This window comes from Portunus trituberculatus, chromosome 31 (genome assembly GCF_017591435.1).
Source record: "Portunus trituberculatus isolate SZX2019 chromosome 31, ASM1759143v1, whole genome shotgun sequence".
Classification (NCBI taxonomy): Eukaryota; Metazoa; Arthropoda; class Malacostraca; order Decapoda; family Portunidae; genus Portunus; species Portunus trituberculatus.
The window spans coordinates 18,145,726-18,162,536 of record NC_059285.1 but is presented as its reverse complement, the minus strand read 5'-3'; the positions used below and the strand labels follow the sequence as shown (position 1 = coordinate 18,162,536).

Genomic DNA, 16,811 nt, shown 5'->3' with positions numbered 1-16,811 from the left:
TTAAACCTTCGTTGTAGCGAAATTTCATTGTGTGAACCTTCGTTGAGCGGGGGTTGCCTGTATATATTTTTTGTTCTAGCCTAACAGTGAAAAGTAGTTCAGTTGTTTGTTTACATTTCTCTGGGACTGCGATGCTCCAAGGCAGAACTTCCAAGGATAAAGCTGTCTGAAGAGTTTCTCATAGGGAGCATTAAAGGCCAAAAATAGCAACGGCTTGCTGGGGGTGAAGGGGCCGCCATGTTTGTTTAGAGTTGACAAACGCGACAAAGGTGGAAGTGAGCTTGTGTGTGACGACCAGCGTCAACAAAAGTTTACAGTCTTTAGGAAGTTGACAGAAAAGTGTTAGTGTGACGCACAGGGTAGCGTCGGTTTACACTTCCACCAGATAGGTTTGCGGCGAATTTGGGGTGGCAGTGGATTTGACTGTGTGGTTGGCACGCAAGATACGAATGTCGAATTGGCAAGTCAGTTGGTCAAACCTTGAGGATTGGGTATTAATTAACAGTTCGAATTGGCGATAATTCAAACTGTGAACAGTCGAATCATGAGGATCCCCTGTATTGCTCGTACATCAAATTTGCTGAATCCTAATAAAGTAATGCCTCGATATCCCTATCCCTGCAGGTGGTGGGCCCCTACCTGGCGTTACTCTCAGACTGCAGTAACCCGGAGACCCTGGAGGCGGCAGCGGGCGCCCTGCAGAACCTGGCGGCATGCTACTGGCAGCCCAGCATAGATGTGCGCGCTGCTGTCAGGAAGGAGAAGGGCCTGCCCATCCTGGTGGAGCTGCTGAGGATGGAGGTGGACCGTGTGGTGTGTGCAGTGGCCACAGCTCTCCGCAACCTGGCCATCGACCAGCGCAACAAAGAGCTTATTGGTGAGCCCTGTGTGTGTGTGTGTGTGTGTGTGTGTGTGTGTGTGTGTGTGTGTGTGTGCGCACGCCTTTTATGCATGAGTATACATGAATTTGCTTTTGTATTAAAGAAAGAGAAATGGAGACAAAGAGAGATATTGTGCATTGTTGCAACCACTTTGAAGTCCTCATAGGAAAGACTTCTCACTCATTCACCTCCCCCACACTCACCTGAACTCTCTTTCTTCCACAGGTAAATATGCCATGAGAGACTTGGTCCAGAAGCTTCCCTCGGGCAACACGCACGACAGTGGCACGAGTGATGAGACCATCGCCGCTGTGCTGGCCACACTCAACGAGGTGATCAAGAAGAGCGCTGAATTCTCCCGCTCGCTGCTGGATGTGGGCGGCGTGGAGCGGCTGGTGAACATGACACGCCACCGCGGCCGCTACTCCGTCAGGGTGGTCAAGTTCGCCTCACAGGTATGAGAGAGAGAGAGAGAGAGAGAAAATATAACAAATAACATTAAAACATTTCTGAGACAACTTTTTTGGTTTTATAGCTTAGAAATTACAAAGCCTTTTCTTGAATATTCTATCTTTTTTTGTAGATGCTATAAAAGATTCCATACATTTCTTTTATCTGTGTAAGTTGCTGTATATCACAGTGAAATGGTTAAGGAGGGCTATTAGCCTTGAGGTGCTGTGTACAAAGATCGGAACAGCAGCAGGTCCTCAAGTATATAATGCACATGCTTGTGTGTGCATTGCAGGTGCTGTTCTCGATGTGGGGTCACCAGGAGCTGAGGGAGGTGTACAAGAAGGCTGGCTGGAAGGAGCAAGACTTTGTGAGCAAGAGTGTGGCTGCACGCAATGCTGCATCTGGTGGTGCCAACTCCCCCACTGCCAACAACACTCTCAACCGCCCCATGGCCTCACAGGGTGGCACGCGATACGAGGACCGCACCATCCAGAGGGGGCAAGGCAAGACTCACCAGATGTACAGCCAGGTTGGTGTTGTGTCCTGTGAGGTCATCAGAGTGGGCTAGGCTGGGTCTCATGTGGCACTATGAATATTGGTGTGTTTGGCTCAATGCTCAAGGTGCCCTCAAGGAAGGCATCTTAGTAAGGTCATGTAACGATTGGACTTAGGCAACAGTCATCAGGTGACAAACAGTGACCCATGTAAATATAAAATCTGCCTCTCTAATGGTAATGAAGATTTAATCATGAAGACTGGTGTGACAAATAGTAAATAGTCAAAGCTAAGAGACATTAAGATTGAATCCTTGTAGCTTTGCTGTCCATCATGTTCATCACTGCACCAATCTTTCACATCCATTGCCTCACTGCAGCAGTCACACACATCCATTGCCTCACTGCAGCAGTCACACACATCCATTGCCTCACTGCAGCAGTCACACACATCCATTGCCTCACTGCAGCAGTCACACACATCCATTGCCTCACTGCAGCAGTCACACACATCCATTGCCTCACTGCAGCAGTCACACACATCCATTGCCTCACTGCAGCAGTCACACACATCCATTGCCTCAGTGCACCAATCTCTCACATTCATGGCCACAGTGCACCAATCACTCATTTTCGTTGCCTCCTCACCTCCACGCCTCACCACTCAACTGCTTCATGGCCCCACATTACAGGGTCAGCAGGTGCCCATGGCGGACATGGGGTATGGCAGTGGGGGCGGGATTGGGGCACCAGCGGGAGGGGTAAGACTTTACCCATCTGTCCAGGTAGGTGACCTCCTCCCCCAACCAACCACACCAACACCCATCCCTCTGTCTCCCTTCCCTGCACCCCTCTCTCTCTTCCAGTCTCAACCTTCCCTTCCCTAACTATCCCCGCTCGGCCTCCTGAGTGGTGCGGCGTCCCGGCCAGACAGAGGCAGCTAGGGATCCGTGCCACCTCACGGGGTTCATTCTGTGTGTGTAGAACAAGTGTCTCCGAGATGGCCATGCTCAGGATAGGTGTTATTCTCAAGCTGTCTGTGAGAAGACTGCCATCCAAACATTGGTAGTGGTAGCTTTAAAGAGTTTGTTGTTCCAGACAAAGTGATATTACTTGTTCTTTGTCAATCACAAAAGGTGAATGTGAAGTGCATGGTCATATTTAGAAGCACTTGTGAACTCAATGATTCACATCTTCAAGAGATAAAAATATAAAGTGTATTGATAAGTAGTAAAGTGAATGATATTATTGGCAAATTGTGATGTAGTCACTAGTAGTAAAAGTGTACAAATTTATAAGAGTGTATGTACTACAGAAACAACAGGAAAGTTTTTCAGTAAGTTTACTGTGCTTTGTATTTTGACTCTTTTGTGCAAGAGTCTGTGTGATGAATTATGAACTCAAGGTTGTCACTTTGATTTACAGGCACTGTTACCTATAGGCATTGTTGAGATTGATTGAGTGTTAGACCAGGCCAAGCATGAGACCCGTACCCCCTTTCTTGCTCCCCCTCCCTGGTGGTGGTCAGGGTGAGGCCACACACCTGCACGCACACACCAGTAATACCACACCTGCTGCTCCTGCACCTCCTCATTGATTTCTAAATTGGAAATACCAAAACAGCTTCACACAAATTAGACAGGATTGGCTTGAGACAACAGTATACTGAAAAACCTTATTGGCGGACGTGTTACTCATTTGGCTCAAAATGAACAAAAGATTAAGTAAGTTTTGCAAGTTTATTATATTTTAATGTGCCAATTTTATGAAATGAATTGAAAATGTCATGTTTTCTGGAGTGTTTTGTCAGTGTGTTTGGCTTTGTCCTTCCCTCCCTCCCTCCCTCCTCCCTCCTTCTTTCCCTGTGTGTTGCTGTGGTGTTGGTGTGGTCGGCCGTGCAGTGGGTTGCATGCTCTCTCTCCCGGGCCAGACTAACTAACTGTTGCGGCACCCTTGTTGCATGACCTTGAACAAGCCGCACTCACTCACTTGTTTCTGATTTTGAAGAAGTGTCAAAGAGCTTCCTCTCCTCAACTGCACACTTGGCGCCGTCACACGTAAGTCTCCTGTGCTGTCCTCCCATCGCTTTCTTCAGAGAGGTCGCCAGTTGTTACTTTTGACTCTAAATAGTCTGCAGAATTCCACTTTTTTATGTCTCAAAGTTGCCTTCAAAATCTCACTTTCCCAACAAACAACAGTGGATGGTCACTTCCCGCCGTGGGTCGCGTGCCGTCTCATTTTTCCGCCTCGGTTTTCCAAAACTTTATATGAGCCACAAATTATTCTTGAGACCGCCTGTCAAGTCTCCCACACATTGAGAGCATGTGTCTGTGAGGTCACCTTCCTTCGTAGTGTAGCACAGGCAGCCTATAAAAGTGATTTCATCAAAATATTTATATTCTTGCATGTTGCTGCACCACATGTGATAATGGTCCATATATTATAGAGTAGTACAGTAGTGCCAAAATACTTGCTAGGGTAATATGTATGCAATTTAAGCTATATCAAATATGATGTACATGTTAATGGGTAATTCTCTTTCTTTTTGACAGTGAGTAAAGAGATACAGTGACACATAGCTGCCAGGTGTCTCCGGACCTCACAGTATTTGAAGGCTTTACCTGTCACTACACCTTGTTCTCCTCTCTCCTCAAAACACTTGGATCATCAACCTTTTACTCTAACCACAGGAGTCTTTTTGTCTTAGAATTGAAGAAAATTTTCATTGAAGTTTTTTGCTTAAGTTTTGAAACAAACAAGAAATACTTTAGTGCTGTAAATCTTTAAATTTCTTCAAAATACTTAAATACTAAAGCTTATTATTTAGTACATAGTTCTTTATATTTAAACACCAAAACTTCTGCCTTTTTTCATAGTTTTGACATAGTTCTTCTATTTTCAGATTTCATATATTCCTACATAGTTTTGAACCATCTTTTTCTCAGTAAAGTTCTATACTACTACTGTTACTACTACTACTACTACTACTTAATTTGGAAGAGTAATGTTGAGCAGTACTTATCTTTGTAGACTCTAAGTAGTGTTGTGATTCTTTGAGTAGCACGTGAAGCAATCAAAGGCTGCCGGAGACCTTTGTAAGCTAGGCCAGGCTTCCTCCTAGGTAAGAGCTGCCTGCACAGTATTGTTGTGAGCTTGCCGCCGGCGTCAGCGGTGACCTGCTGGCTTAACCCGTCTCTCTCTCTCTCCCTCCCTAGGACATTGGAGTCCCACAGCACTAACCCAGCGCTCATGTAATCATTGGTTAGTTGGATGGTCAGTTGGATGGCTTATGTTGTCTTCTTAGTTTGTGGCTTCTTTAAACTTTCCTCTCTCACCTCTAACATCTCTGTTGTGTCTGTCTCTCTTGTACAGTATTTATGCCTAATTCTGCCCTTAATGTCTGGTAACTGTAGCCTTTTTAATTATTTCTGTGGATGTTAAGGTTTTCAGTGTCTTATGTAGAATGCTTAATCCAGTGAGAGCACCACCAATCACGGTGGTGTGAGTAACGCTGTAGCCCAGTAGTGTGTAGTGTGTACCTGTGGTGAGTGTTGGTCTTAAACATTATTGACAAGTTCAGTTTTTTCTCTGTAAACTAATGTAGTGAAAATTAATTTGTTGAATTGGAACAAGTGTTTTATTTTCTAGAATAATCATGCTTTTCAGTTTATGAATTAATGTTTAATTAGAAACTAGAAATTATTAACAAATTTGCTTTTTCATTGTTATTAAAAGTAATGAAAGATTTATGTTCACTTGCTTCAATTATTTTTTGAAGATACAAAGTTTTCACACTGCTGACAGCATCTCACAAAATGGGAATTAATTCTTAGAATAATGATGAATACATGTAGAATATATCTCCATACTGCTCCATTATTTTCCAGTTATATAAAATATTTGTTCCATGTAGAGAGCAGTTCTCCACAAAGGTTTCCTCCTGCAGGGCAAAGCTGGAGAACCCGTGTACGCCAAGGTGAACCGTGACAAGAAGCGCAACCGTCAGTACGAGGGTGTGGGGCCCCAGTACGGCACCCTGGGGGGCGGGGCGGAGGACTGGAGTGGCCCCATGTATGGTGGATCCCCTGCAGCCTCCCCCAGCTTCTCCCATGGGGCTCCTAACAACAACAACAACAATAACAACAACAACAACAACCACAGCAATAACAACGGGGTGCTGATGGACAAGGGCGACGCCCAGGCCGGGGACTCATGGGTGTGAGGAGGCACCGGCCATGCTGGTGCAACGCCCCACCCTGCCGTCACCCCCACACCCCCTCACCCACATGGCGGCCCCAGGCAGAGCCCCCAGACCCTTGCAGTGCAGCAGGTGTTGTGGTCTGTGGTGTGACAAGAAAAGAGTTTGCCAAAAATGTCTGGCCTTCCTGATGAGAATGAAAGGTGAAAGGTGTTGGTGCTGTAAGCACTGGGCCAAAGGAAATCGTATTCACCCTACTGAGGAAGCAAGAGAGAGAGAGATAGGAAGGAGGATGGAGGAGAAAAGTCAGCCATGTCTGATTGGACTGATTATTATTGTCTCTCTACTTGGCCCATGCAAGGTGTGAAGGGTAAGAGTACATAATAATAATAAAAATAATAATAATATTAATAATAATAATGATAATAATTATATTGATTCCTCTTTTTATAGTGTTACACAAGTGGGCTTCTCCTCAGTCTAACTAACTGCTGATGTTTTTTGTCTGTTATCATTGATGTTATCACTGATTGTGCATGTTATGTGACAACACTAGTTAGCGACCAAACTCGTTCTGTTATAAAACTTCTCACATAATATATAGTAACACTCCTGGGAGATGGCAAAGCTCAAAATGATAAGCATCTCTTATTATATGATATATTTTATAAAAGCACACATTATTGGTGCCAAGAAAACTTTAATACTTTGATACCTTGTAAAGACATTATCTGTCAATCATTACTCATAGTGTTTATATACGTACGTATGCCGGGCGGCGAGGGCAGCGCTGTGGCCAGACGGAGGCGGCGCCGGCCCTCCTAGGACAGTTAACTTTTCTACTGTTTCTTACTGACAATCCAAAGTGCATGACACTGTGAGGCCCAGAGCTGCTGCACCGCCGGACAGTGGGCAGTGATGGCAAGCTGGACAGTGACCAAGAACAGTGGTTGAGGCGATGGTGACAGTATTCTGCAAAAAACTACAAAAAGCAAAAAAAATAAATAAATAACAAAAAATGTATAATATAAAAAACTGACCCCGAGCTGGTATTGCAACTGTGAGCACAAACGTGTAGCCGAGTGTGACAGTGCCGGCGAGGGAGTGACAGTGCCGAGGGTGAGGCAGCAAAGGTGCTGGGACATGCCTGCGCCGGTTCACCGCTGATACTGAGGAATCAATAGGTTGTTTTGTCAAGCGCCAGAGGTCAAACCATTTGCCGTTTCACCAGACCTCCCACGTGCCGGAATGCATTATCAGTACATCTCTACCTCCCTGTTGTCTCTTCCAGCCCCCAACCCCCCCCTCCCCACTCTTCTCCCTCATAGCAACATCAACAACAACAACCAACAGCAACAAGAATATTGCAGCTAAGATACCTAGTTCCTTTTTTTAAACTTTTCGAGAAGGAAAGTTACATATTTGCTTTGTATGATACACACTCAAATAGGTTTTATATAATTCCAGACGTTTTATAAAAGTGCACGGCGGGGTATCAAATTTTTGAGTAGCTGGTGTGGTGTCATGTGCTTGTGTCCCATAACTTATAAGATGGATGGTCAAAAAATGCAGAGAGCTGTTTTTATAGACAATATACTTAACCTTGTCTCAATTGTGATCAATTATGAACATTTTACTCAAGTAATTCACTTAATTCATGTCTCAAAACTGCTTTAAGTGGTCTGCCTTTTAAATCCTATGTTATTTTTTGTAAAGAGAATTATTTTTTAGCCTTTTATCAGACTTGCATGTGCAATATCGCATATTTTTCCAGCGTCGGTTATTTGGTAGGTCAAGTGACAGTGTGTGACCCCGGAAATTATTGTTGTCCCTTGCTAGGCACCGGCCGCCCACCCACCCGGCTGCCCTCCCCCCCAGCTGGTCTCTGCCTCCCAGCCAGCAGCCACCAAGCCACACCACCAAGTTACTAATAGACTGCCTCTCACACTGCATGGGTGGACTCCTTAAATTTTGCCCTTTTGGAACTGTATAAACCTAAATTTTTTTGGATATCTCAACTGGTGGCTGAAGTTTCCCAAACTTTGTGGTGGCGTGGCGGCGGCACTGGGCAGCGGCACGCGGAGGCTGGCCTGCAGCGGGATGAGAGCTTCAGGGTGACTCACATTCCAAGTTTAGCGTAGGTGATGCACACACAGGGTAGCTGCCTCACTCAGCCTCACCTCAAGGTTATATTAAAGAATGTTACAGGTGGCTGGCAGGAGGATGTGTTGTATTACAAGGGGAAGCGCTCCCAGGGCGCTCCTTCCAACTCTAGGCAGCTATTGAGGTTTCCTGTGAGCCCTGAATGATCTGTGACCCTTGATGGGGCAATGAGTGTGGCCACTGTAGGGATCCCTTACGTCAGGCGGGATAAAAAAGAGGTCCAAATTCCTAGGCCGTCCCCATTCCAAGGTGAGTTGGTCACAAGAAATCCCCAAGTTTTTGCTTCCCATTCCTGCAAGAATAATTGGACTGAACATCACATAATTCCAAAGTGGGCAAGTGTAAGTGTTGTGGATCAGTCTGGTTCCTGATTGGGTCTCGGTTCCGTCACACAAGTGCTGGAGTCCTCACTACCATTGGTCCACCACCTCCTCAGGGTTGACGGGTGACACCCTCTCTCCCTCTCTCCATCCCACCTTCCCTCCCTTTCTCCCACATGTGGCAGATGCCTCTCCAAGGGGAAGTAAACATGAGGAGCTTTAGGAAATTATTACATGGCAGCCCTGACACAAGTACCACGACATGCCGTGAACTGCGACTCAGCGTGAGACTTACTCCCGCCCCCTGGGAGAAAGGTCCACTGTCAAGGTCAGGTCACAGCCTTGCAGAGAAATTCTCCATTGGTCCCCAGGGAACCAGAGAAGCAAGGCCCAGCATGGATCAGACGTGTCACTCTCCAGGCCGAGTCAGTGGTGCGTTGTGGGTGTGTGCGTCCGTTAGTGCGTTAGAGTAGTTCTGGCCGGCCGCCGGGGCACCAGCTGCCCGACCATCTCTAGGACCTTTTCAATGTCTCGCTAAAGAAAATATGCTTCTTTTATTTAATTTTGCATTCTTCCTCCTTTTCTAAGCGCGTAACGTTTTATGCATTTGTTCTCTGATGTGTTACATTCTTGGCAGTGTCTTGTTTTCATTTTGTATTTTTCTAAACATATATTATTTTTCCAATATAAAGATATGATTATCTTGGTGAGTTTGTTCGTTTAGCGGAGGCGGTGTTTGTCTCTGGGAAGAGTTGAGTTCGCTGGTTTGAGAGCAGCTCCCGCGGCGGGCGAGTCCCCACCACAGCCGCACCGCACCGCCCGCCACTCTTACTTCTTTATTATATGCCTTATTTTATTTTCACATGATTGAATATTCGGTAACAAAGAATTTTAGTAAATGATAATGTATTGGGTATTTATACAATAAACTGATAAAGTTGTGCCTGCTTGTGTGTCTCCTGAATGTTTGTGCCACTGTGAGATAGCGACTTACTCTGTGCTTCAGTCTTTGTTAAGTTTGAGTTATTAATTTATTGCCCTGTATTCTTTGTGATGTGAATAGTGTTGAATGTGTGTGTGTGTGTGTGTGTGTGTGTGTGTGTGTGTGTGTTATTCACCTCGGTTGTCTGCTGATCACCCAGCCTGTCTTCCCCATTACGGAGCGAGCTCAGAGCTCGTAGAGCGATCTTCGGGTAGGACTGAGACCACATCACACACAACACACACCAGGAAAGCGAGGCTTCAATCCCTCAAGTTACATCCCGTACTTATTTACTGTTAGGTGAACAGGGGCCACACATTAAGAGGCTTGCCCATTTGCCTCGCCGCTTTCTGGGAGTTGAACCCGGCCCTCTCGATTGAGTCAAGCGTGCCAACCACTACACTACGCGGTGTGTGTGTGTGTGTGTGTGTGTTGGGATGAGTTAGAAGTACAGTACAGAAAAAACTTTGGCAGTGTGCTATCAATTTTAAAAGGCTTTACAAAGAAGCTGTGTGATGAGTATGCTTTCGATGCTGAGTCACAGAAGAAAAGAGTGTAAACCTGTTACTATAACCACCATCAGTCCACCACCGCCGCCAGTATCATTAATGAAACACTGAAATAGGTGACGTTCTCCCTTAGTAAGTGACGCTCTGATGGAGGGAGTAAGTGACACTGAGGGAAGGAGTAAGTGAGCAGGTAACAATTAGAGAATTAGCATCTGTAGAATATAACAGACTGACAGGCAAATAGTTGTCTCAATAAGTTGTAATAGAAGTAAGTGGGATTTTCAGTTGTACTTTCATGATTCTGGTTAAAATTTAATGAAAATACAATTAAAAGAAAAATTATGATAATTTAATTATCTTCAAAGACTTAAAATGGTCTTGAGAGTGCAATGTGTTTCAAACAGACCAAAGCGAGTTGTAGCTATTCACGGTGCCAGCAGGATTTGCTGACAACACCACACAGCTGATGAGTTGGCTGATCATCACTCCATCTGTGGTGAGTGATGAGTGGTGACCGTGATCCCTTGCTGGGGCTGCTGGATGTTCAAAGGATACTAGCTTTACGCCACTTCAAGGCTTTTAAAATGCTCACACACACACACACACACACACAAATCTTGTCTAAAGCGCCACAAAAATTGACTTGCTTTTACTGTCTTTCACACACACTCACACTCTCGTACTCACAAAACACCCAAATAAAACATGTACATGTATTTGTACATATGTTGTGCATGGAAGGTGGGGAAGGGGAGGAAGTGAGAAGGATGAGGATGAGGAGGAAGGAGAGAGCTGTGAAGAAGAGAATTAAAAGGAAAAGAGGAGAAGGAGGAGGATGATAATAGCAATAAGTGTAGAAAGAAGAAAGATTATTATTATTATTATTATTATTATTATTATTATTATTATTATTATTATTATTATTATTATTATTATTATTATTATTATTATTGGTATTCGTAGTAGTAGTAGTAGTAGTGGTGGTGGTGGTGGTACTAGTAGTAGTAGTAGTAGTATTGTTTTTATTTTATCAACGTACTATTAATTTCCTTATTCTTCTTAGTTTTCTTTTAATTGTTATTGTATTACTTGTGTGTCCATTTATTATCTTTTTTATTTTCTTAAGTATGGAATATTATTGTTTTATTTATTGTCAGTTTTCTTTTTGCCACGCGTATTTCAGCCTAACTTCCCCCCCCAAAAAAAAAAATAGAGATAGTATTAATTGTCAACAAGGGCAACAAAAAAATAAATAAATAAATAAAATAAATAAATAAATAAATAAATAAAAACAATAAAGAAAAAATTCATAGTAATTCTGAGATTATCTAACAAATTAAGTTTTCCCCTTTTGCATAAAAAAAAAAAAAAAACTAACAACAACAATAGGTGTGGGCGTGTCTGTGAACGAGGAGTTTGGGTGACTGACTGAATGTATACAGCTGTGACTCGCCCCGCTCCTATGCACACACACACACACACACACACACACGGTAGCTCAGTGGTTAGAGCGCTGGCTTCACAAGCCAGAGGACCGGGGTTCGATTCCCCGGCCGGGTGGAGATATTTGGGTGTCTCCCCTTTCACATGTAGCCCCTGTTCACCTAGCAGTGAGTAGGTACGGGATGTAAATCGAGTTGTGACCTTGTTGTCCCGGTGTGTGGTGTGTGCCTGGTCTCAGGCCTATCCGAAAATCGGAAATAATGAGCTCTGAGCTCGTTCCGTAGGGTAACGTCTGGCTGTCTCGTCAGAGACTGCAGCAGATCAAACAGTGAAACACACACACTACACACCGCGTAGTGTAGTGGTTATCACGCTCGAATCACAATCGAGAGAGTCCGGGTTCGAGTCCCGGAAAGCGGCGAGGCAAATGGGCAAGCCTCTTAATGTGTAGCCCCTGTTCACCTAGCAGTAAATAGGTACGGGATGTAACTCGAGGGGTTGTGGCCTCGCTTTCTCGGTGTGTGTTGTGTGTTGATGTGGTCTCAGTCCTACCTGATGATCGGTCAGTACGAGCTCTGAGCTCTATCCGTAGGGAAAAGACTGGCTGGGTGATCAGCAGACGACCGTGATGAATAACACACAGATAGATAGTTAGTATTGACTAGCCAGCTATGTAAATAATGATAACCCAATATAAACACACACACACACACACACACACGATAAAAGAACAGTGATAGTAGAAAATGCTAAGATAGTAAAGAAAAGAAATGGACTTAATTTCTGTTTCGCCTCTCCTTATAAATTCCACCTCTATTTTTTTCCATTCTCTTTTCTTTCTTTTTCTCCTCTTCTTCCTCTTCGTTGGACTTTGATTCCTACTCCCTCTTTCCTCCATTCTGTTTCCTTTGTGTTTCTACCTTTTCTCCCTCTCCTCCTGTACCCTCAGAGACTCACCAAAGTCAATAGCCTTATCACTCGTAAAGTTTATGCTATTTATAAGTGAATAGTTTTGGTTTGTGAGGCCTTGTGATATTGTTACACCTACTTATATTATTACTATCGCTATAAATATAAGTACAGGATAAATATTGTACCTATGCATGAAGTACTATCAATGTTAGTCTTAGTAGCAAGCTTTCTTTCTAAATAAAAAACTTATTGACAGTGGCGCCACTTTCCGTCACTGCCCACTCAACTGCCAGTCAGTATTGCTGATGGAAGGAAATTACCCTTTCCCTTTCCCTGGCAACACTGCCTTTAGTATTTTGTTGAGGATGGAGGAGGTAGATGAGCCGTTCAGCGCAGCATCTCCACAACTTGTTAAAGCATCTAGCTGAAGTGACACGAGAAATTAAGAGTGTTTTATTGTTTTGGTGACATATTAATAAGATTTCCACACTTTTGGAGGAGGTAGACACCTACTGAAACGATAATTTATTCCTAGCGAGGTATAATAGCACTAGTTCTGGTCTTGACCAGATGTGGCCTGATAAGTTCAGGGGATGCTGTGAGCTAACCATCAAAGCTAGTTGTGATCTCGCTGAACGTTTCCTTTTGTGTCTCACAAGTTCACAACTCAAGGGGGCTGTCACAGCCTGTCCTCTAAAGACAACTCTCCTCCTTAACACAAAACTACATGCACTTAATGCACACACACACACACACACACACACACACACACACACACACACACACACACACACACACACACACACACACACACCACTTAAAAAAAAAAAAAAATGGCGACTCCCAATCCAGCCTCGGAGTCACCTTCTGGGGAAGGAACCATAAATGTCCCCAGTTTGGACTGCTCTCTCGATAGCAACCTCAAATATCTTGACCCCTCCCTCAACTTTTTCTTCATTAACTTCTACAACATTCGCGGTCTTAGATCTAATTTTCAATCTGTAGAACACCACCTCTCCTCTACTAAACCTCACCTTTTCCTCACCGAAACACAGCTGTCTGCGGCAACTGACAGTAGCTCCTTTTCTGTTCCCTCCTACTTCCTCTATCCTCATTTTCGCTCCAAAGCTGGATGTTGCGTCTATGTGCGCAACGACTTAACTTGCTCTAGTGCTCACGCTCTTGAATCTTCCGAGTTTTCCACCATCTGGCTTCGACTCAATAGTCACTCTCTAACTAAATTTATTTGTGTTGTCTATTTCTCCCCTAACTCCTCTGACTATAGTAAATAATTTGACTATTTAACTTCCAAAGTGGAGCACATTCTGTCCCTATATCCTTTCGCGGAGATCTCCATTCTTAGAGATTCCAATGTTCACCACCAGGTTTGGCTTTCCTCTCCCTTCACTGACCATTCAATGGAACTAGCCTTCAACTTTGCTATCCTCCATGACCTAGAGCAACTGGTGCAACACCCTACTCGTATTCCTGATCGTCTTAGAGATACACCCAACATTCTTAATCCTTTCCTTACCTCTATTCCATCTGCTTATGCTGTTACCCTATTTTCTCTGTTGGGCTTCTCCAATCACAATCTCATATCTGTATCTTTTTCCTATTTCTTCAATTCCTCCTCAGGATACCCCAAATCAGAGGTGCCTCTGGTGTTTTACCTCTGCCAGTTGGGGGACCTGAGGAGGTATGCTGATTTTCCCTGGAATGATTACTGATTCCGCGTCAGAGACCCATCTCTGTGTGATGAACGCATAATAGAGGTGATAGTGTCTGGCATGGAGGCGTAGATTCTTCACTCTTTTTCTCATCCTAAACCTTCTAAACCTTGGTTTAACAAGACATGATCCCCATGTATGGGGATCACAGATTGTAGAGGAATTCGCTGCAGGACTTAGCCCTGTTAATGGGCCAAATATTTAGAATTAGTATATAATGTATTGTGTACTTGTAAGTGTATCTTTAAATACTGATGACGAGGTCGTTGTGCGACTGATACAGGATAACCTAGATGGGCCCTGGTGGCCCTTTGTTATCCTATTATTTATGTTATATGTTATGTTATGTTATAGCCTGTTCTCGTGCTATACATGATAGAGAAGCTGTCCACAAAAAAGTACTTGAGCCTTCCATCTCCTAAATCTCATGCACTTTATATTTCTACCCAGAATCATGTCAGGTCTGTTTTTCAACTTGCCAAATACTCCTTCATAAATAGAAAATGTCAAAATCTTTCAAACTCCAATTCTCCTCGACATTTCTGACATTTGGACAAAAACATCTCCATTAACTTTACTTCTTCATCTTTTCCTCCTTTATTTCATCCTAATGGCACCACTGCCATCTCTTCTGTCTCTAAAGCTGAACTCTTCTCTTAAACCTTTGCTAACAACTCCACCTTAAATGATTCTGGGCTTGTCCCTCCCTCTCCTCCTTCCTCTATTTCATGCCTTCATTCAAAGTTCTTCGTAATGATGTTTTCCATGCCCTCTCTGGCCTAAATTCTCAGAATGCTTATGGACCTGATGGAGTCCCTCCTATCGTTCTCAAAAACAGTGCTTCAGTGCTTGCACCTTGCCTGGCCAAATCATTTCAATTATGCCTATCGACTTCTACCTTTCCTTCTTGCTGGAAGTTTGCCTACATTCAACCTGTTCCTAAAAAAGGAACCGCTCTAATCCCTCAAACTACCGCCCTATGGTTTTAATCTCTTGCTGGTCTAAAGGTTTTTAAATTTGTCGTAAATTGGAAGATCCATCTGATCGCCATTATGGCTTCCATCAAAGCCGCCCTATTGGTGATCTTCTGGCTTTCCTTACTGAGTCTTGGTCATCCTCTTTTAGAGATTTTGGTGAAACTTTTGCTGTCGCGTTAGACATATCAAAAGCTTTTTACAGAGTCTGGCGCAAAGCTTTGATTTCAAAACTGCCCTCCTACAATTTCTATCCTTCTCTCTGCTACTTAATCTCAAGTTTCCTTTCTGACCGATCTATTGCTGCTGTGGTAGACAGCCACTGTTCTTCTAAATCTATTAACAGTGGTGTTCCTCAGGATTCTGTTCTGTCATCTACTCTCTCTGTTATTCATTAATGATCTTCTTAACCAAACGTCTTGCCCTATCTACTCCTACGCTAATGATACCGCTAATGATTCCACGTCTTTTTCAGAGACGACCAATTCTTCAGGAAGTCAACAGATCACACAGAGACGCCACAGAATGCCTGACTTCTGATCTTTCTAAGATTTCTGATTTGGGCAGAGAAAACCTAGTAGTGTTCAATGCCTCAAGAACTCAATTTCTCCATCTCAACTCGATACAATAATCCAGACAACTATCCCCTCTTCTTCAATGACACTCAGCTGTCCCTATCTTCTACTCTGAATATCCTCGGTCTGTCCTTTATTCATAATCTAAACTGGAAACGTCACATCTCATCTCTTGCTAAGACAACTTCTATGAAGTTAGGCGTTCTAAGGCGTCTCTGCCAGTTTTTCTCGCCCCTTCAACTGCCAACTCTGTATAGGGGCCTTATCCATCCTTGTATGGAGTACTCCTCGCATGTTTGGGAGGCTTCCACTCACAGTTTTATTAGATAGGGTGGAATAAAAAACTTTTCGCCTTATCAACTCACCTCCTCTGGTTGACTGTCGTCAGCCTCTTTCTCATCGCCGAAATGTTGCATCTCTTTCTATCTTTTATCGCTATTTTCATTCTAACTGATCTTCAGATCTTGCTAACTGCATGCCTCTCCTCTTCCTGCAGCCTCGCTGCACAAGGTTTTCTTCTTCCTCTCATCCCTATTCTGTTCAACTCTCTAATGCAAGAGTTAACCAGTACTCTCAATCATTCATACCTTTCTCTGGTAAAACTCTGAACTCCCTACCTGCTTCTGTATTTCCATCTTCCTACGACTTAACGTCTTTTAAGAGGGAGATATCAAGACATTTGTCCCAAACTTTTGGCTAATAGGAAGAGGAGGAAAAGGAGGAGAAGGAGGAGGAGGAGGAGAGGAGGGGAAGGAGGAGGAAGAAGAGGAGAAGATGAGGAGGACAGAAGTTAAACGTAAGTCTCCACCAACTATTTTCCATGCCAGTGAAAGCTGGAGGGAGTGGTGAGTGAGGAGGAGCCTTCTCCTGTATTGTCCTGTCTCTCTTCTCTGCAGTTAGTTAGAAGTAGTTACCAAGCAACCCTGAAAGGGCCAAAAGGTCTGTTGCTGTTTGACTTTCCTTTGTATTCCTTTGTAATCCTGCCACCCCCCACCACCACCACTCCCTACATCACAACAGCCACCACTCCCTACACCACCGCCACCATTACCAGGACTACCACCAACATCACTCCGTACACCACTCCGCCAGGAGGAGGAGGAGGAAGGAGGAGGAGGAGGAGGAGGAGATGAGGAGGACAGAAATTAAACTTCAGCTTCCACCAACACTGCCATTC

At 44.0% G+C, this 16,811-nt stretch overlaps 1 protein-coding gene across 1 annotated transcript in view; it reads left to right on the top strand.

Moving 5' to 3' along the window:
• LOC123511288 (armadillo repeat protein deleted in velo-cardio-facial syndrome-like) overlaps positions 1-9,450 on the top strand; it is a 101,852-nt gene extending 92,402 nt beyond the window's left edge. The window contains 5 exon segments of the mRNA XM_045267045.1: positions 625-877; positions 1,107-1,336; positions 1,627-1,863; positions 2,521-2,613; positions 5,775-9,450. Coding sequence (XP_045122980.1) covers positions 625-877; positions 1,107-1,336; positions 1,627-1,863; positions 2,521-2,613; positions 5,775-6,050 — 1,089 coding nt within the window. The 3' untranslated portion in view covers positions 6,051-9,450.
• The last annotated feature ends 7,361 nt before the right edge of the window (positions 9,451-16,811 follow it).